At 42.3% G+C, this 12143-nt stretch overlaps 1 protein-coding gene across 10 annotated transcripts in view; it reads right to left on the reverse strand.

Moving 5' to 3' along the window:
* The window catches only part of TCTN2 (tectonic family member 2), a 31235-nt gene that overhangs the window by 268 nt on the left and 18824 nt on the right, over positions 1 to 12143 (reverse strand). For 5 of the 10 annotated variants that reach the window (XM_047761019.1, XM_047761016.1, XM_047761017.1 and 2 more), the window contains 7 exons: positions 11749 to 11841; positions 11131 to 11211; positions 10430 to 10541; positions 6066 to 6172; positions 3610 to 3766; positions 578 to 703; positions 341 to 429 (listed from right to left, as the gene is read on the reverse strand). In XM_047761019.1, the coding sequence (XP_047616975.1) occupies positions 341 to 429; positions 578 to 703; positions 3610 to 3766; positions 6066 to 6172; positions 10430 to 10541; positions 11131 to 11211; positions 11749 to 11841 (765 nt within the window). Of the gene's footprint in view, positions 1 to 340; positions 430 to 577; positions 704 to 3592; positions 3767 to 6065; positions 6173 to 10429; positions 10542 to 11130; positions 11212 to 11748; positions 11842 to 12143 lie in introns of those variants that run through there. The other 5 variants (XM_047761021.1, XM_047761020.1, XM_047761018.1 and 2 more) reach the window with 3 other exon arrangements.

Consider the following 12143-nt stretch of genomic DNA (forward strand, 5'->3'; position numbering starts at 1 on the left):
TTAACTTTACGGGTAATTATTTAGGTAGAAATAAGCTAAAACATAGTGATCATTTCTAAGTGGCAGCATCAATAAAAGTTTTCTATTTAAAACTTTTCTATGTGTTTTAAGTTTTCTGTGACACATAACGCTTTTTTTATTTTTATTTTTTTATTTTTTGGCCATACCTGAGACATGTGGAAGCTCCCAGGCCAGGGACTGAATCCAAACCACAGCTGTGACCTAAGCCACAGCAGTGACAACACTGGATCCTTAACCCACTGCACCACCAAAGAACTCCAAAAGTTTTTTGATTCATGTAGCATAATGATAACCATTCTGGAAATATGCTTTACTCTACCTTGATAATACTGGGTCAGTGGATACAAAAGTTGCGGCCAACACACCTCATTTCTGTTACAGTCATACTCGGTAAAATTAATCTGGAATCTACAAAACATTTTAGAACATTATAATAGCTACAGCAAAGCATGCTTTTGATGAGAGCCATCAAAGCCTGATTAAAGAAATAAACATTTTTGAACATGTATTTATTTTGCTTCTGGCCTAACATCACTTAGGTCAGCAACTGTATTACCTTGTAAGTGGACGGGGTAACTGCGCAGGTATCTTAATAAACTGGACTGATGCACTGATGGGGAAAAGGTCAGCCTCATCCTCACAAGTCAGCCCACACTGATACTGCCAGGTCACCGAGGAGAACCTGAGAAGGAAAGGTGGTACAGGCAACAGGTCCACCCCTCATTTCCAATTAAGAACATCAGGGAGTTCCCACTGTGGTGCAGCAGAAATGAATCCAACTAGTATCCATAAAAACTCAGGTTCGATCCCTGACGTCCCTCAGTGGGTTGGGGATCCTGAGTTGCCATGAGCTGTGGCGTAGGTCGAAGACATGGCTTGGATCCCTCATTGCTGTGGCTGTGGCACAGGCTGGCAACTGTAGCTCCAATTCAACTCCTAGCCTGGGTACTTCCATATGCCACAGGTTCGGCCCTTAAAAACAAAAACAAAAACAAACTTGATACAACAATAAGTTCTGGGATTCTCCTAAAGAAGTTTCACATTCTACCGGCGCTTTTCTTTCCCCCTTTGTATTATGTAAATTTTCAAATGCACATACAAGCAGAGACAGTTACATGACAAACTTCTGCGGATCTATCACAGGCTATAGCAACCACCAACATTTTGCCAGTTCTGTTATATATTTCCTCCCCTATCATCTCATTTCACACTGGTGCTTTTGTTTTATTTATTTATTTATTGCCACACCTGCAGCATATGGAAGCTCCTGTACCAGAGATCAAAACCTTACCTCCACATGAACCCAAGCCCCTGTAGTCGGATTCTTAAGCCATTGCACCACAGTAGGAAAAAGGTTCATGTGTTTTATCACTTCTTTCTCTCAAACAATATGATAATAACTTCAATAATGATAACAGCAGCAGCAGCAGCTAGTGACTTTTGAGGGCTTTCCATGTTTTTTATGCCTACCTACCAACACTTTGCCTTGGGAACTACCCCTCTCTACTCTCAGTTGAGGGACCAGAAGGGACTCATCTGAATCTAGGGGTGGACCCATCACCTGCTTCTGGCCAATTGAGATGTTTATTGCCCTGGCCATGGTGATTGGTACAGAAAGGAGCACATGACTGAAACTGAACAAATAAAGTCACACAGATGACTTTTGAAAAAGATGGGGAAAGAAGGTACCTTCTTTCCACTAGATTTGCTAAACTGATAAGCCTGGATTTGCTGGTGCTCACCTTTGCCATCTCTTGAGGAAAACCTTCCTCTCTTGAGGAAAGCCCACCCAAAGGAAAGAGGAGATAAAGGGGAAAAGACTCTTCCACATGGGAACCATAAGCAATGAACTAGCTGTATGGGAACTTTTTATAATTTGAACCAATAAATTCCTCTTTTGCTAAGTCAGTGTCAACTAGGACTGTCATTTAAAAGTGACAGAGGGACACAACTTAGAATAGATTTACAAGGAGATCCTGCTGAATAGCATTGAGAACTTTGTCTAGATACTCATGTTGCAACAGAAGAAAGGCTGGGGGAAAAATGTAATTGTAATGTATACATGTAAGGATAACCTGACCCCCTTGCTGTACAGTGGGGAAATAAAAATAAAAATAAAAATAAAAATAAAGGATCCAGTGTGGCTACAGCTGCATTGTAGGCTGCAACTTCAGCTCTGATCTGATCCCTGGCTCAGGAACTCCATGTACCACAGGGTAGACAAAAAAAAAAAAAAAAAAAGAATCACTTGGAGTATTTCATTTCATAACTATGTGAACATCTTTGGAGGAATGAACTGCTTATGCTGCATGGCTCAGGGCACTGTTACTATTCAAACAGAAGTAAAAGTACAGAACTAAAAAAAATAAAATAAAATAAAATAAATAAAATAAAAAAAAATAAAAGTGACAGAGGGGAGTTCCCGTAGTGGCACAGTGGTTAACGAATCCGACTAGGAACCACGAGGTTGCGGGTTCGATCCCTGCCCTTGCTCAGTGGGTTAAGGGTCCGGCGTTGCCGTGAGCTGTGGTGTAGGTTGCAGACGCGGCTCGGATCCTGAGTTGATGTGGCTCTGGTGTAGGCTGGCAGCTACAGCTCCAATTAGACCCCTAGCCTGGGAACCTCCATATGCCACAGAAGCGGCCCAAGAAATGGCAAAAAGACAAAAACACAAAACAAAACAAAATAAAAGTGACAAAGGTCTGACACGTGAGGTGTTATCACCATCTTACAGATAAGGAAACTGAAGTTCAGAAGAGGTTAAGTAACTGTCCAAGGTCACACAGCTCATTGTGGAATAGCCATTTTTTTAAATTGTATTTCATTTTATTAAAATACAGTTGATTTATAACGTTGTGCCATTTTCTGCTGTACAGCAAAATGACTTAGTTACATACATATACACATTCTTTTTATATTCCTTTCCATTATGGTTTATCCCAGGTGACTGGATATAGTTCTCTGTGCTGTACAGTAGGACCTCGTTGTCTATCCATTCTAAATGTAACAGTTTGCATCTACTAACCTCAACCTCCCCGTCCACTCCACTTCCTCCTCTTCCCCCTTGGCAACCACAAGTCTGTTTTCTATGTTCATGAGTCTGTTTCTGTTCTGCAGATCAGTTCATCTATGCCATATTTTAGATTCCACATATAACTGATATCATACGGGGACTAGCCGTGATTTGAACCCGCCTATCTGCCACTAAAATCCCTAACCACTAGGCAATATTCCCTGATCAGTATGCCAATTAATATTCATGAATTTCAAAAATGCCTAGCACTAAGCAGCCCCTTATTCATCGTTGTACCCCCTAAAATCCCTTGCAGAATCTCTTATACATAGCTTATAAGTGAAACTGAGTTTCCATTACAAATGTAGTTTATCCATATTCCATTTACAGTGTTGGTGGAACAGTGGTGAGCATAGCTGCCTTCCATATTCCATTTATACATGTAACCATATTGTTAATCATTGCAATTTGTAAATATAGCAATCAGATTCTAAGTTAGCATTTCCCTATACTTTAGAGCGCCCTCAACTTTACCAACTCTCCCCAAACTATACTTACCTGAGATGCCCTCATACCTTGTCTCTACACCGAGTATCTCCTGCTGAGTGACCCCTTCCACGGCACCAGCATCTGAGAAGAGGATGCGGATACTCAGCTGAGCAGGAACATCTGGGCAGACGCCATTGGAGCTGCTGACAGTAGGGTCTGCTCCTGTATCAGGGGCATCTGTACCTACAGAAACATTAGGTGGTGCATTTTATTTGTTTCTTTGTTCATTTGTTTGTTTTGGCCACGGCCACGGCATGCAGAAGTTCCTAGGCCAGGGATAGAACCTGCACCACAGCAATGACAACACCGGATCCTTAACTACTAGGCCACCAGGGAACTCCTAAGTTGTGCATTTTGGAAAGAATAATTTAGTAACAGTGGTCCTACGATGCCCCAGAATGGGAATTATTAGACAGGAATCACATGAATGAGGCTTTAATCTCTAACAGGCTTTAGTTATAGGTCACTCAGTATCTGTCTCCCCTTGTTTCCTTGTGTTAAGTCAATTCCTGGCGCTTTAAAATCCCTGACCCTTAGTAAAACCGTAAATCATGATTCAGTTCCCAAGCTCCTCACTGAAACCCACCTGGAGTTTAACAGAAATCCCATATAATTGCAGTAAAGTGCCATGAGACTTATCCCATGCAGCCACTGTTCTAGTAAAAGCGCTGTAAGACATTTAAAGTCCATTCTAACAACTTTAGTTCCTATGGATTAAATAGTTCAAAAGCAACTTCCTGATGTGTTGCCAGAGCAGTAATACAAATGGAAGAAAAAAAAGCTGAATAAGAGATTAATTTGCATTCATCCTGAAACCTGGCCCTGGGGGCGGGGTGGGGGGGAATAGCAAGATCAGTTATAGGATGTGGATGGTAAGTCTTATAGAGACTCTAGAGGGCATGACTTCGCTCCTTCAGGGCTTTGGAAGGTCGGCGACACTGTTTCCAAGTTCTTCCTTGATATATGAATTCAACATCATTTCTCTTCTGTTTATTAACCAGGATCAGGGTTGATTTTCAGCTTAGACATGAAATAGAAACTAACAGCTTCCACCCTGAAGGTGACAAAACGCCATCACCTCTGATTTCTTACCTGACCAACTCTGGTTCTCTGTCTTGAAATTTCTCACACGTTTTACTTCTCAGGTGCTTTGCTGATCCCTTCCCTCAATCCCTCGGGGATTCCACAGCCCATCTCACTGGCCTAGATGGCAAAGCCCAACCTCTGAGTTCTGTTTCTTTATTTTTTTAAAAAAGTAAAATGGGAGTTCCTGTTGTAGCACAGTGGTTAACAAATCCGACTAGGAACCATGAGGTTGTGGGTTCGGTCCCTGCCCTTGCTCAGTGGGTTAAGGATCCGGCATTGCCGTGAGCTGTGGTGTAGGTTGCAGACGCAGCTCAGATCCCGAGTTGCTGTAGCTCTGGCGTAGGCCGGTGGCTACATCTCCGATTCGACCCCTAGCCTGGGAACCTCCATATGCCGCAAGAGCGGCCCTAGAAAACACAAAAAGACAGAAAAAAAAAAAAAGTAAAATGTACCCAGCCTTGGGCAACCACTCATCTGCTTTCTATCTCTACAGATAGGCTCGCTCTGGACATTGTATATAAGCAGAATCATATAGTATGTGCTCTTTTTACATCTGGCTCCTTTCATCTAGCATATTTCCTATTACTTTCTTTTCATTTTTCGGCCTTGCCTGAGGCATGTGGAAGTTCCCAAACCAGGGATCAAACCCGTGACACAGCATTGACCAGAGCCACCACAGTGACAATGCCGGATCCTTAACCCACTGTGCCACAAGAGAATTCCTCGCCTTGTTTTAAGTTAACAAAATTTCTTTTGTAAATTACAAAGCCAGTTCTCAACTGCCCATATTCCTGGCAGTCAAAAATTGCTATGCAGGAGTTCCCATAATGGTGCAGTGGTTAACGAATACAACTAGGAACCATGAAGTTGTGGGTTCGATCCCTGGCCTTGCTTAGTGGGTTGAGGATCCAGCGTTGCCATGAGCTGTGGTGTAGTTCGCAGACAGGGCTCGGATCCTGCGTTGCTTTGGCTCTGGTGTAGGCTGGTAGCTACAGCTCCGATTAGACCCTTAGCCTGGGAACTTCCATATGCCATGGGAGCGGTCCCAGAAAAGGCAAAAAGACCAAAAAAAAAAAAAATTGCCATGCAAACTGATATGCACGGAAAATTCACAAATTTCATTAAGACTTCCTTTCCCAAAGACCGTTAGCTTGTAAAACAACTGGGCAATTTGAACTTCCTGTAGATTTCCTCTTTAAAAAAAAAAAAAGCCATCATGAATAAGAGGTAAAAGATATGAAGAGTCTACTGCCTGGAGAGCTAACCTCTGAACAAATGTCAGTTGGGCCACAGAAAAGAAAGACAACCTGCCAGGTCAGGCTCTAAAACCACACTTGACGCTATGAAGCCATAGCAACCAAGACACACATTTTACACACATGCAGCTCTGACTTACGTATTATTTCAAGCCAGTCATTGTTGAGATTGTTGTAATGGGAGTTGCCTCTCATTGCAACATGAGTTGCTTGTATTAATGAATCAAGGAGTTCAACAGCATTCTCCCTGCAAGTAAGGAAGACATTGCTCAGCAGGTCTTGTCCTGAAGTCCTTGCAGAGCGTGTCCAGGCTGTGCCTGATGGATGCCTAAACAGAAAACTGCAAACAGACATGGCTGGGAGCCTTACCTCTCTCAGGTGGGCTTCCCAGGATGAACCTTAGCAGCTAAGGGAGGACACATAGAAGCAAGCTTTCACTTTGGACTTAAAATGTTAGTAACTTATGTTAGTATCACATGGTTTCCAGGCTCCTTTGAGGACCAGAGAACTTGGGAGGTAGGATCACAGATCAATTCACAGGCCAGAGTGACCCAAGGGTAAAAGGAACCTAAATATGTAGCTAGAAGTTTGAGCTATAAAATTAGGCAAAGATTAGGAATTGGAATTTAGCATCTCTCCTTTCCAGGAACATCACTGGCGGTACAAATCTAATGAACCACAAGGGAATGACTGACGGTGGGCTCAGGCCTCGCACCCTGTTATCAGAAGCCACTGCGAGTAACTTCTACCCACAGTTCTTCCTTTCTCAACATCTCCCCCATCTCTTCCCTCTCCCCAAAGAACTGCACCACGTGGGCTATATTTCAGATGGAACGGGTGTGAGAATACACGCAATCAGAACCACAAGGAGAGGAGTTCCCATCATGGCTCAGTAGTAACAAACCCGACTAGTATCCATGAGGATACAGGTCCGATTCCTGGCCTCGCCCAGTGGGTTAAGGATCTGGCATTGCTGTGAGCTGTGGTGTAGGTCGCAGATGTGGCCCAGATCTGGCATTTCTGTGGCTGTGGCATAGGCCAGCAACTGCAGCTCTGATTCAACCCCTAGCCTGGGAACTTTCAAATGCCGTGGATGCAGCCTTAAAAAGCAAAAAGCAAAAAAAAAAAAAAAAAGAAAGACAAATATCATATGTTATCACTTACCTGTGGAATCTAAAAAAAGATGATACAAAGGAACTTATTTACAAAACAGAAACAGACTCACAGACAAAGAAAACAAACTTATGGTTACCCAAGGGGATAGAAGGGGGCGGCAGGGGGGTGGGGATAAACTAGGAGTCTGGGATTAACACACACATACTACTATATATACAATATGTAAACAACAAGGACCTACTATATAGCACAGGGGACTATAGTCGATACCTTATAATAACCTCTAATGGAAAAGAATCTGAAGAATAGGAGTTCCCATCGTGGCACAAGGAAACAAATCTGACTAGGAACCATGAGGTTTCGGGCTGGATCCCTGGCCTTGCTCAGTGGGTTAAGGATCCAGTGTTGCCGTGGGCTGTGGTGTAGGTCACAGACATAGCTCAGATCTGGCATTGCTGTGGTTGTGCTGTAGGTGGGCAGCTGTACCTCTGACTAGACCCCCAGCCCGGAAACCTCCAAATGCTGTGGGTATGGCCCTAAAAAGCATAAAAAATTAAAAAAAAAAAGAATCTAAGGAATGTATAACTGAATCACTTTGCTCTACACTTGAAATTAATAAACATTGTAAATTAACTAAACTTAAATAAAAAATTTTTAAAAACAAAATGTATTTTTATTATTTATTTTATTTTATTTTGCTTTTTAGGGCTGCACTCATGGGATATGGAGGTTCCTAGGCTAGGGGTCGAATCAGAGCTGTAGTCACCGGCCTACACCACAGCCACATCAATGCAGGATCCGAGCCACATCTGTGACCTACACCACAGCTCACAGCAATACTGGATTCTTAACCCACTGAGCGAGGCCAGGGATCAAACCTGTGTCCTCACAGATGCTAGTCAGATTCATTAACCACTGAACCACAATGGGAACTCCTAAAAACAAAATATGTTTTTAAAACTACAAAGGAGTTCCCTGGTAGCCTAAGGGTTAAGGACTTGGCATTGTCACTGCTATGGCTTGGGTCACTGCTGTGGTGCAGTTTCAACCCCTAGCTCAGTAACTTTCACATGCCATGGGAATAGCCAAAAAACAAACAAATAAAAAATCCACAAGGAGATGCTACTTCACACCTACTAGGATGGCTATTATCCAAAATATGGAAAGTAACAAGTGCTGGCAAGGATGTAGAGAAATTGGAGCCCTTTCACATTGTTGGTAGGAAAATAAAATGGTACAGCTGCTGTGGGAAACAATATGGCAGTTTCTAAAAAAATTAAACATGGAATTACCATATGACCCAGTCATTCCATTTCTATGTATATGCCCAAAAGAACTGAAATGAGGTGTTCAAAAAAAACTGATCCATGAATCTTCATAGCACTATTCATAACAGCCAAACACTCCAAATGTCCACAACTAATGAATGCATAAACAAAACAGAGTATATCCATATAAGGAAATCTGATTCAGCCATGAAAAATTATGAAGTACTGATACAGGGTACAACATGGGTGAACCCCCAAAACAGGATGCTAAGTGAAGGAAGCCAGACATAAAGTCACATAGGTTTGATTCCATTTATATGAAATATTCAGAATAGGTAAATCCATAGAGACAGAACACAGATTGGTTATTGCCAGAGCTGTAAGGAGGGAGGAATAGAGAATGACTACCAAAGGGTACAGGATTCACTTTGCAGAGATGAAAATGTTTTGGAACGAAACAGAGGTGGTGGTTGCATAACATCATGAATGTACAAAATGCCACTGTTCACTTTAAAATGATTATGTTGGAGTTCCCATTGTGGTACAGTGGGTTAAAAATTTAACTGCAGTGGCTCAGGTCACTGCAGAGGTGAGGGTTTAATCCCTGGCCTGGCACAGTGGGTTAAAGGCTCTGGCATTGCTATAGCTGCAGCGTAGGATGCAGCTGTGGCTCAGATTCGATCCCTGGCCCACGGAACTTCCATGTGCCATAAAAATAAACAAATGAATGAATATGCTGTGTGAATTTCACCTCAATTTTTAAAAAAAAGAATGTATTGGAGTTCCCGTTATGGCGCAGCGGAAATGAATCCAGCTAGGAACCATGAGGTTTCAGGTTCGATCCCTAGCTTCACTCAGTGGGTTAAGGATCCGGCATTGCCATGAGCTGTGGTGTAGGTTGCAGATGCGACTCAGATCTGGTGTTGCTGTGGCTCTGGTGGAGGCTGGTGGCAACAGCTCCGATTAGACCCCTAGCCGGGGAACTTCCATATGCCTCGGGTGCAGCCCTCAAAAAGACAAAAGAAAAAAGAATGTGTGTGTGTGTATATATATATCCATAAATTTTCCAAATGCCACCCAGACAATAAGGTGGAAAATTCTTTATACATCATGTAATAGAATGCTTAAGAATTTTTCACATTTTTATTTTTATTGCCTTTTTAGGGCCACACCTGAAGCATATGGAGGTTCCCAGGCTAAGGGTCAAATGGGGGCTATAGCCACCGGCCTTCACCACAGCCAGAGCAGCGCAGGATCTGGGCCTCGTCTGTGACCTGCACCACAGCTCACAGCAACACTGGATCCATAACCCACCAATCCAGGCCAGGGATCAAACCTGCATCCTCATGGATGCTAGTCGGGTTTGTTAACTGCTGAGCCACGACAGGAACTCCAAGAATTCTTTACATGTTAATCGAAACAACCATATTTGGCTCTCATTCTTTTTCTTTTTCTTTTTTTTTTTTTTAGGGCTGCACCCACAGCACATAGAAGTTCCCAGGTTAGGGGTCTAATCGGAGTTGCTACCACTGGCCTCCACCAGAGCCACAGCAACACCAGATCTGCAACCTACACCACAGCTCATGGCAATGCCGGATCCTTAACCCACTGAGCAAGGCCAGGGATCGAACCTGAACCTCATGGTTCCTAGTCAAATTAGTTTCCGCTTCGCCACGACGGGAACTCTGCAAGTTTGTATTTATACTATCACTTTCTTTTTTAATGAGAGTTGCAACATTTCCTTCAGGTTCTCTTTTTTTTTTGTTTTTTGTTTTTTGCCACACAGGCAGTATGTGGGAATTCCTGGGCCAGGGATTGAACCTATACTGCACAGCAGCAGAGCCACAAGGTGAGAACAGAGGAGCCTCAACCTGCTAGGCCATCAGAGAACTCCCTACTAACACATTTATATAAGTATATTTTTGGCCATGCCCATGGCATGTGGAAGTTCCCAGGCCAGGGATCAAAGCCGGGCCACAGCAGTGACAAAACCGAATCCATGACCCACTGAGCACAAGGGAACTCCTTTTTTTCACCCTTTTGTTTTAAGTATTCTTGTGGTGAATTAAATTTAAGCAAACCACTCAAAATGCAGATAAATTTATCAATGAGACACTCACCTGAGCTGAGTACAGTTTTCATTCATTCCAACTTGTAAAAGGCACCCAGACAGCGCATTTTCTCCAAATAAAATAGGTTTGAGAGTTGCTGATGTACATAAACCCCTTCCAGCTATAAAATAAAAAGATTATCCTCTAACTATTTTTGCAAAATAAAAGGAAGCAGAAGATCTACTTCAAAGTTTTCTTTCAAGAGAGCACACAATAAGCAGAAATAAAGTTTCCAGTTTTTGAGAACTGAGGCTATTGTTACTCTAATCCTCTGAGAGCTGAACAAAGGCGTCTTTCTTATCGAAATACCTGGGAGAGGATCAACAGTTTATTCTGATCCTGAAATTTAATGCCCTCTGGCAGATGTGGGTAATTACCACTGATGCAGATTTCCCAAGATCTGGATTGAAACTATTCTCATGTCTCCTATTAGCTCCATACTAAGCTAATCAATGACAATGGACTCTCGGGGGCAATTTCATATTTATTTATTTATTTATTTTTATTTTTTTTTTATTTTCAATTTCATATTTAAATCTTAACTTTTTTTTAGGAAGGAAGGGAGGGAGGAAAGCTGCAAAGCAGGGAAAACAACCACTCCCAGGCTAAATAAATAAACTGGGCTTTAATGTAATTGATTACTTAATCAGATGCAAAATATAGTAATATTTCCAATTCTAGGTCACCAGAGACCTACCAAACCACATTACCTGATTGCCAAAGGTATAAAGTTGTGACATTATTCTTCCTGTTGGTGTTTAGAGCTCGAATAGGCTTGCCAAGTTGGTAACCTAGTCAAACACAACACAGGAGAGTGAGCATCTGTCCTCCCAAAGTTATTCCAACACAACCCGTGGTAACTAATCAAACAACAGAAAGGAGGAATCCACAAGGAAAGGCAGTACGCAGGCAAAGCTTTTCAGAATACCCTTGAGAGAAGGATGCCACCTTCATTTGCTTCATTGGTGTTGTTTTGGTTTGGTTTGGGTTTTGCTGGAGTATAGTTGATATACTATGTTGTGTTAGCTTCAGGTGTACAGCAAAGTGATTCAGTTATACATATATTCTTTTTCAGATTCTAAAACAAAAACGTCCCTGTGGTTTTTTTTTTTTTTTTTTAATACATTCTCTTTTTTCGGCCGCGTGCCTGAGACATGTGGAAGTTCCTGGACCAGGGATTAAACCAGTGCCATACCAGCAACCCAAGATGCTACAGTGACAAACCTGAATCCTTAACCTGCTGAGCCACCAGGGAACTCCTGAATACATTTTTAAAGTAAAATCTGAAAAGTGAAAAGTAGGAGGGAGGTCAGTCTTGGATCTCTCACCTTGGAGAACAACAAGCAGCTGGGCAGGCCGGTTCCTGAATGCTTGTGGAGTGATCAGCATTATCTGCTTATCACAGGGGCTCCTAAGGGAAACTAAAACCAAAGTAATCTTCCCTGTGGAACCTTTCTCCAGTAAACCAGTTCAACCTCAAGGTCTGATTTAGGTCCTTTTCCCATTCATCTCCTGTTAATCCAGCTTATTGTTTCCATCATTTTAATATGAAAAAGTCACAAGTACAGAAAAGTTGAAAGTAATACCGTGAACCTCACTCAATACAGCCAACCCTTAAAATCAACAACTGCCCATAGTTAGCTGTATTTGTCTTATCTACATTACCTAAGCATATATATTTGGGGGGAGAGGTAGGACCATTTGAAAATAAGTTGTGGACATC

This window comes from Phacochoerus africanus, chromosome 15 (assembly GCF_016906955.1).
Source record: "Phacochoerus africanus isolate WHEZ1 chromosome 15, ROS_Pafr_v1, whole genome shotgun sequence".
NCBI lineage: Eukaryota > Metazoa > Chordata > Mammalia > Artiodactyla > Suidae > Phacochoerus > Phacochoerus africanus.